This window comes from Vollenhovia emeryi, unplaced genomic scaffold (assembly GCF_000949405.1).
Source record: "Vollenhovia emeryi isolate VEMERY1.0 unplaced genomic scaffold, V.emery_V1.0 DF939361.1, whole genome shotgun sequence".
NCBI lineage: Eukaryota > Metazoa > Arthropoda > Insecta > Hymenoptera > Formicidae > Vollenhovia > Vollenhovia emeryi.
The window spans coordinates 99,485-108,202 of NW_011967005.1; the positions used below are offsets into that span (position 1 = coordinate 99,485).

Consider the following 8,718-nt stretch of genomic DNA (forward strand, 5'->3'; position numbering starts at 1 on the left):
TCAAACGTTTGGGCTCCAAGATGGCGGACGAGTCAGCTCCCCTTTATCTAGTAGCTCTAATTGAAACGGTTCTATCAGCATGATCCTGTGATTGGTGATACGCAGGTTACGCTATGCAATTTACGCTTCATGTGAAAGCACCCTTACACTCAATTTGATGGTTATTTCGGACCGTCAACGTATGATTGAGTGTATTTCTTCATAAGGGTCGGCACTAATAAGACAGCTATAAATTGTTAAAATCTGTCAGTTGTGGGATTAGGATACCTATCGTATACGGGAGCGGCGCAGACTGACCGAGCATGGGTAGAGACGTAATAGTGCGCGAAATTTGAAATGTGATGCACCGCGTTTATATCCGCCAAATATCCACATTTGGACCAGCTCAAGGCCTTCACACATAAAATTCCGTAAAGGCCTTTACACATAAAATTCCGTAAGGACGTAAAACGTAAGCATAAGAAAATCGACCAATCACAGTCGAGAACGTAAGGCAATGACGCAAGCAGTAGCAAATCCAACCTGTTGATTTTCTTACGCTTACGTTTTACGTCCTTACGGAATTTTATGTGTGAAGGCCTTCACTCTGATTACGGAGAGATCGGTCTCCACAAACGAATGACTCACAAACCTTTTTAATTGCACTACAAACGTCTACATACGAAATACAAACGATTGCATAGAGGAGTTATTTAAAAATACGTTCTGTCGGCGTCAAATATATACGAATCTGAATACCGGCCCTAAGCATCATGTGGACACGGGCCTGCAGGGAGCAGCCATGAAGCCAGCCGGTCGCGCCGCCGCGGCGTCGGCGTCCATTGTCCACACTTCATAGCCAGGCGATCGTTGGCGAGGATTCGGTTTACGGTGTTAGCGTGAGGTGCGATCTGCTTCGAGAGGTGACGAAAATGGCGATGGCGACGAGCCAAGTTAAGGGCAGCGGCTGGCCACGGAGGGCGAGCAACAGTTCGTTCGAGGGGAAGGTGGTGCAGAATCAGTCGGTCACCATCAACAGAACCGTCAATTTGTAAGTGGCGCGACGCGACGCGACGCGCGAGCCAGAATTTAATCGTAGGCTTAATTTTAATTGTGTCTCTGACCGCCTCTCTTCTGTAGACGAGCCACGGCCACGACGCCGGTCACGGCGGACGCGCGCTAGCAAATCCAAGTATCACGTCCTAACAGAGAAAAATTGAGAGAAGGGAACGACACTCCCTTTTCCTCTCCCCGTCGCGATCAACGATCGGCCGTTTGTCCCTTTTCTCCCTCCCGAGACCCTCGGAATTTTAAGCAACTCGTATCCGCCGTGTCCTTCAACGAAGGCGCTTGTCCTCAACGTCCGCTGAGATAGGAATTGTACAGTGAGAATGGAGAGGGGACATGTGGCACTAAGACCAAACTGGAGCCGGCAATGTTGCTTGTAAAAGCAAAAAAATGGCTACAAAATTTGTCCATTTAAACTCACTGTAAGGGGCCACCTTTTCGGAGCAAAGGCGCGTAAGGCTGAGAAATTCATGTTACGCTTGCAAAAACAGTTCCTTCGTTCTCGTCGGGCAATCCGGCCGGTGTTCGCGGTCACTTCTTAATTCAAGGTCGTCTCGAGGAACGTCTTGAGACGCTAATTACGGCTCCGTTGTGATTGCTTTACAAATAGCATAAGTTCGCGCTCGAGACGGACTCGGATGTAAGAGCCGAGCCACTTGCGTCGGCGATTCTGTCACTTGCGCCGCTCCGATTCCCCGTCCACGACGATACCGATTTGCTTAAGATTCCGGAACGTAGGCGTCCACGGCGTCGCGCAGCGTCTCCCCCCCCCTTCCCCCCCGAGCATCGTTTCCTCCTTGCAGTGTCGCAAGCCGATTTCCCCTCAGTTGTCTCCCCTCCCGCTAGTCTGGGGAATCGGTTGTTGTCGATTCACGACGTACGTGCAAGGAGGCTCCCACTTTCTTTTTTCCGTTCTTTTTTTAATTGTTAAAAGTGTGCGGTTTGTACCTTAAGATCTCGCACGCCGCAGATGAAACGCGCGAGTCCCGACAAGGCTGTATATTATTTTCTAAGTTTGTGTACTGCTCGCCAGGAGAGCCCCGTGTACGTTTTTGCTCATGATTTCACTCTTCCATCTCATGTAAGGATACGCTGTACCTGTATGTATTATATGTATACGTACGTACTGCATTGTACGAGGCCACAATTATATATTTATAATACACCTAGTTGTACCACGTTTTAAGATAGTGTCTAATATAATGCAAAATTATTGCGGCTATTCTGGTTTGCTGTGAGAAGGCCCAAAGTCTTCTTAAAGCAAACGCTGCGTTGTCACACGAGATTTATGTAACGTTACATGATCATGTAGACGATTATCCGTGTACGATTACACGTGTGCATCCGTAACGTTACACTCGCAGCATTTTCTGCCGCAAGCCAAGGTGTCGCAGAATATAACATTTATATATGTTCAATGTATACTCGGCACTATGCAGACCTTTGCATGTGTTCATCAGATATTACTGGCTGATCCTCCTACTGTATTCTTGAAGGCTCTCGATATTATCTCTTCCAAGCTTACACACCGTTGCAACGCGTGCTATTATACGACTGATATACGTCGAGTCACGCTTATCGGGATGATACACAGTGTATTCGAAAAGTTCCAGGACTAGTCGCACACAGATCAACCCACACAGCACCGAAGCTTTCAGAAACATTGCAACATTGCAACAATGTTTTTCCGAAATGTTTCTGAAAGCTTTGGTGCTGTATGGGAAACAACGCCATGTATTGACTCCTCTTTAATATCAAGCTTCTACATAGTCTCCCGCCAATTCGATACAACGCTTAGAACGAGTCTTCAGGCCCATCGTCGCCTTCTGGAACGCCTCCACTGGAATTCAGTTCCTTTGTCACCGCCTTTTCAATCGCCTCTACTGACTCATATCGGTGTCCCTTCATCTTCAATTTTAGCTTGGGGAAACAAAAAATAGTCTGGGGGGGGGGGACAGGACAGGTGAGTTTTGGAACGACTTTTAAAACGAATGCGGCGTATGAGGCCAAAAGTGTTGGAGAGCGGAGAGTGGTGGCTGTTGCACGACAATGCACCGGCTCACAAGTCCACTATTGTACAGGAGTTTTTGATGAAAAGGCAAGTTGTAAGCCACCCTGCGTACTCACCTGATCTGTCCTCCCCCCCCAGACTATTTTTCGTTTTCCAAGCTAAAATTGAAGATGAAGGGACACCGATATGAGTCAGTAGAGGCGATTGACAAAGGAACTGAATTCCAGTGGAGGCGTTCCAGAAGGCGATAATGGTCCTGAAGACTCGTTCTAAGCGTTGTATCGAATTGGCGGGAAGCTTGATATTAAAGAGGGGTCAATACATGGCGTTGTTTAATCTGTGTGCGACCAGTCCTGGAACTTTTTGAATACACTGTGCATTTAAAGGAGGGGATTTTAAGTACCTTACGAGACTGTCACAATTAGTAATATATAAGTATGACAAGTAATAGAGGTCTAAGAATATGATGAGATATTTGTATTATTTATTGACTACTTGCTGAAACACTCTTGTGCAGATGCACGATTGTAATGTCACAAACAACAAAATTACGTTTGCCCGTTGTTTATATTTAATTTGATTATAGGGTTCATGTGAATGCAAAACTTAAATTATGTGTTGAGACGTTTTATACGTGCGTGTGTAAAGAGCTGAACGCAGGGCGATATTTTTTATGACAAATAAGCCATCCTTATACATGGAATACGATATTAAACGTATATTACGTTGCAGTATTTTGTTCTGTGTTTATACTTTTAGACTGCATACAATCGGAAACACTGTTGTTAAACAGTGTGAGAAAAAGAGTAGAGCGAAGATTGGGAACGTTCGTTTTGTTAAAATGCTGAATATAAAGATTACAGGCTTTTTTTTATTGCAAAATTTTATGTATGCTCTGATGTACGCTCATTAGCAGAGATATTCGTTAGCCATAAATAGCTCTTTGATAATGAAGTAACTCTTTTTATAATTTAACTGTCGGTACGTCTGTCGAGACGTCGTCTATCGTTTGAATTACAAAAAGAGACAAATGCTGTTAACATTGAAATACGAAGAAAGCGAGGAAAAATTTAAATTATTACACTGTGCATACCTTACATAGTTTCTGTGAACATTGTAATGTCGCATCAAGCTGTATTTGAAGAGACTGGATTTAATTACTGATGGTTGAAGTTGAGCGTATACATAGCCTAACAAAAGAATACAACTCATTTATCATAGATATCCTTTGACAAACTATACGTTTGGAACAAAAGAGCCACTCTTCGAGAAAGATCCATCAGTACCAGCAAGGTTTCAGCGCATGAGAGACGAATTCGACAAGATCGGCATGCGGAGAAGCGTAGAAGGTGTCCTACTGGTGCACGAGCATGGACTGCCGCACGTTCTTCTTCTGCAACTCGGCACGACATTCTTCAAATTGTAAGTTACGAGAGTTCGGCAAGGTGTGTGCGCGGCTTAACGACACTGGATACATTTCCCTCTTGTTGTTCCAGACCCGGCGGCGAACTCAACACAGGAGAAGATGAGGTAGAGGGCCTAAAACGGCTCCTTACAGAGGTAACCAACGCCTTACGCTGCCTTACACAAGGCTGGCTAGGAGTGCTCTTTTATATATCGTTAGATTGTAACATTGTCTTTTATAAATATCATCATCATTGTAAAAACCCAGCAAACGTTTGTAGAACTTATGTAACCGGGCCTGTAGCTCCACATAGGGGCTTGTTCTTTTATTCTTATAATATTTTGTACTTTTGGCGTGTGCTGCATGCCCGGACACTTCGATGTTGAAAGATATCGCACGTTATTGTATTCTGGTTGGCTAAGAACATTGTTCTTATTTCGCTGGTGTATATGTTATATCACGGAGAGAAACGTAGAAGAGACAAGATAAAACGCAACAATGTAAAATGCTGGCAAGAAGACTGTATATAAACGTCGCGGATTTTTTAAATTTACGAGCTCGGAGAGTACCCGACCACGTCGAGTAGGGTTTAGAATTCTATTGTAAGGGAGAGACGTCTCTGATCGGCACCAATATGTAGGCCTACGAATTCACTAGCAATTGTCAGATCGCAGGACAATAAACTTGAGATTTGTAATCTCCATTCTTGACTATTGGTACACGTATGACAGTTTCACTTAATTAATTAAGTATTCACATTAACACTATACGAATGTCATAGGTGGAAGAAAACGTACATATGTTGTTGAATATCCGTATCAGCTTTCGGTTTTCAAGTGACTTGTCGCTATATGTCGATCGCACCGATTAACTCGAATATTGTTAGAATTGATGCCACTAGGTGGACCGCCGTAAATGTCTCGAGATGTAATCAATATTGTGCAACCATGTTCTTAGTGGACTGACAGAGGAAGAATGTATTTTATTCTCTCATAGTTTACTCGAAGCTCAATATAGTACAATGTTAGACAGCAAAATGGGATTGCTTTCTAGACTTTCGGCCGGCAGGACGGGGTGAAGCAGGAGTGGGTCATAGAGGACACGATTGGAAACTGGTGGCGTCCGAACTTCGAGCCACCTCAGTATCCATACGTACCGCCACACATCACGAAACCGAAGGAGCACAAGAGATTGTTTCTCGTACAGCTGCAAGAGAAAGGTATAACGACACGTCGTAAAACTCTCATTTCTAATTTCGCAAGTGCTCACTCGTTATTTTTTTTGTATCCAGCTCTCTTTGCTGTACCGAAGAATTACAAGTTAGTCGCTGCACCGTTATTCGAATTATATGACAATTCGCAAGGTTACGGCCCCATAATCTCGTCTTTGCCACAATCTTTGTGCAGGTATGTATCGTGGAAAAAAAGAAGCTGCTTTATATTCCGCGTTGTGCAGAGAAACGAGGCGTGGCGTATTACAAAATTGCGTTTGCGTTTCAGGTTTAACTTCATCTACATGTGAGACTAGAATTAGAGGAACAATACCGAACTCTGTTTAATTTAATGAAATCTATTAGAGATTTAATAATTCATAGACCGCATATGTGGTACAAAACGACGGCTGACGTTTGAAGGAAATTTCTGATATATGTACATGATGATAACTTGCGAATTAAACCATTTTTTTAAGTAGTATTTATGTAACTCACCTATATAATTTCATTCCATCAACTTTTGTATCTAGATGTAAGTTTCTATCTTTTGTTTTGTATACAGTGAGGGTGCGTTCCGTTTCTCGCGCGATGCATTGTGCACATCGTGCGTGAAACTGAACGCACCCTGAGAGATACACTTTATTTGACTAATTTTTAAATGTACATAAACATTTTTATTAGCTTTATTCTCCCCCTATTGAAATACATGTAACTAAACTGTATTATTTGTTTCGAGAAAATTGACTTTTCGAAAATACCCAGACAGCACAAAGGTGAACGTAAGCTAATGGAGTATTCATTTGAAAGAATACCTGCAGAATTTGAAAACTGAATATCTGAAGAGTTTTTGAAGAATCAACTGTAATCAGTTTATCTTGAAGTATTCGTTAGAAATTCATCATGAAGCATACAACTTCTCCAATCATTGTATTCTTCTATGAATTCCTGGAGATTACAATTCAGCAAGGCAGAAAACTTGAATACTTTGCGAATTCACTGTGCTATGTGGGTAACGATTGTACGAATAACACTATAAGAAACTGTAACCAAGACGATTTCAACAGTAGCATATGTTTTACTACCAAGTGCTGAGAATATCTTCTAAAATCGTAAAGTTATTAATGTAACGAAAGAGTGATGGTAGTAATTTGTAACTTGATAACTTTGATTTTCTGTTATATCAAGATAACAGAACTTCCTGATCAACCAATTAACTTACTTGATTTATCTCGTAAGCGGCAATATTTAAAAAAAATTATATATTTTGTGTAAATATCTTCATCAAATACATTTGTATCATTATGTAGTAAATAGCTAAATTCTTCTGGCCTTGCATTTCTCCCACTCTCGTTCTCGCGTAATATCGCGACGTCTTTCATATCTCATCAATAATTACTTAATCTATCTCGTTACATAACATTCGAGAGAGCCGTTTATCCTGAAAGATATAACTTTATTCCATTTTTCTCTCGCTTTATATATACAATATAAAAAGATATAGCAGAGAAGGAACAGAGAAATGTAATTTGGTTTTCAGAATGTAGTAACTTTTTGGGGCTCGATCATGAATCTTTTCTTCTATCGAGCCCCCCGATCTCTTCCATTCGACAGACGATGTCCTTGCAGTCCTAATAGTATATCGTTCTCGTCTTGTGGAACGGAATGTGCTCGAGCTCTTGCGCGTGATCCCTCCGGTAGTCCCACAGGTAGTGGTCGATCAAGATCGCGTTGATGTCCGACGGATTCAGGCCCAGCTTAGAGTCGGCAGCGATCAATCTTCGCACCTCCTCGCACACCCGCTCGACCGCCTCGATCGAGCAGGCGCGTATCTCAACCTCCTCCCTGCCACCCTGCTCCAACGGCTCGTCGGACCTGAGCTTGCTCGTGAGCGAGTCGCTGTAGCGCATGGTGCCGTAATGCACGAGCACCTGCGGGATGCGGTAGTCGGCGAACATCGCGATGCTGTCGATGTCGCGGAACTCGCCGAGCCCGCGTCCCTCGTAGCAGGCCCAGATGTCGCCGACCAGTATCTGGGCTCTCTTGTAGATGCTGATCCTGTGCCCCTCGTACTCCGCCTCGTCCCGGTACGAGTCGAACTCCCTGACGATTAGCCGGAGGAGCTTCTCCGCGGAGCCCTCGCACGACTTGACACACTCCGCGAACGTGCCCTTGTACTTGTCCAGCAGCACCCGCCCGGCCTGGTGCAGACCGTTGATTCTCTCTTGCAGAAGCGGAATGTTGACGTTGTCGTCGCCGCGGAAAATGACCTCGGCGTCCCACTGCGTGATCTGCGAGTAATACCTGGGATCCCACATGGGCTTCCCCTCGTCGATGGCCCGGCTGACGGCGGCGCAGAACGCGAAGTAGCCGGTCTCGCCGTTGACCCGCCACTTGCTCGCGCCCGTCTCAGTCCAGAACGAGAAGTTGAGCGTGTCCAGCACGAATATCCAGTCCACCGTCCTGGCGTCGTCCGACTTGGGATGAATCTTGACCGACGAAAAATTGCCCTCGCGGATCTTACCGGTTTTCATGCCGTCGAGGACCGCCAGCGCCAGCCTCTTCACGCCCGCCTGCTCGATGAAGACGTGCTTCGCCAAGCCGGCGACCAGCTTCGCGGACTCCTTCGGCGTCAGGACCATGTCGGTGTCTCGGACCCTGTCTCCGGCTATCCCGAACGACTTAACAACCTTCTTCACGTGGATGCTCGGCGCGCTGTCCACCGATAATATTTCCTTCTTTTTTTCTGAGCCAGTTCTCTGTCTTCTTCCTGGGCACGAGTGACTTCGTGTACCGCTGCCTGATTTCTCTTCTTCTTCTTAGGATGTGTTCGAAAATGGATTTAGTTACTGCCAGTGAAAACGGTATAGTTGGTAGCAATGAAAATTACTGGTGCTGCGTTTTTCGCACGCCAGTAAAGTCAGTAAGGCTGGGAAATTGACCAATCACAGTTCATTATTCGACTTACGACATCCAATGTAGACCCAGCCTTACTGACTTTACTGGATGTGTTCGAAAATGGATTTAGTTACTGCCAGTGAAAAC

At 44.5% G+C, this 8,718-nt stretch overlaps 2 protein-coding genes across 4 annotated transcripts; one reads left to right on the top strand and one right to left on the bottom strand.

Annotated features, from left to right (window-relative positions):
• Nucleotides 1-797: 797 nt before the first annotated feature.
• Nucleotides 798-6,157, top strand: LOC105558268 (cleavage and polyadenylation specificity factor subunit 5). 3 transcript variants are annotated; one of them, XM_012005856.1, is made up of 6 exons: nucleotides 801-1,030; nucleotides 4,280-4,480; nucleotides 4,555-4,618; nucleotides 5,517-5,682; nucleotides 5,755-5,869; nucleotides 5,963-6,157. In XM_012005856.1, exons 1-6 carry the CDS (start codon nucleotides 912-914, stop codon nucleotides 5,982-5,984), a joined length of 687 nt encoding a protein of 228 aa, XP_011861246.1. In that variant the 5' UTR covers nucleotides 801-911; the 3' UTR covers nucleotides 5,985-6,157. The 3 variants fall into 3 exon arrangements, with proteins under 3 accessions (XP_011861245.1, XP_011861246.1, XP_011861247.1); XM_012005857.1 differs by lacking the exon at nucleotides 801-1,030 and adding an exon at nucleotides 2,035-2,128; XM_012005855.1 differs by having other exon boundaries at nucleotides 798-1,030; nucleotides 5,517-5,869.
• Nucleotides 6,158-7,108: 951 nt separating this feature from the next.
• LOC105558269 (UPF0553 protein C9orf64 homolog) lies at nucleotides 7,109-8,512 on the bottom strand. Its single transcript, XM_012005858.1, has one exon. The coding sequence runs from the start codon at nucleotides 8,313-8,315 to the stop codon at nucleotides 7,305-7,307; it is 1,011 nt and encodes a 336-aa protein (XP_011861248.1). The 5' UTR covers nucleotides 8,316-8,512; the 3' UTR covers nucleotides 7,109-7,304.
• Nucleotides 8,513-8,718: the final 206 nt, after the last annotated feature.

Coding starts and splice junctions, on each gene's coding strand:
- LOC105558269 (XM_012005858.1), bottom strand. CDS start 8,315: ATGGTCCTGACGCCGAAGGAGTCCGCGAAGCTGGTCGCCGGCTTGGCG.
- LOC105558268 (XM_012005855.1), top strand. CDS start 912: ATGGCGATGGCGACGAGCCAAGTTAAGGGCAGCGGCTGGCCACGGAGG. Junction 4,481..4,554: donor GGCACGACATTCTTCAAATT/GTAAGTTACGAG, acceptor TTGTTGTTCCAG/ACCCGGCGGCGAACTCAACA. Junction 5,870..5,962: donor TTGCCACAATCTTTGTGCAG/GTATGTATCGTG, acceptor TTTGCGTTTCAG/GTTTAACTTCATCTACATGT.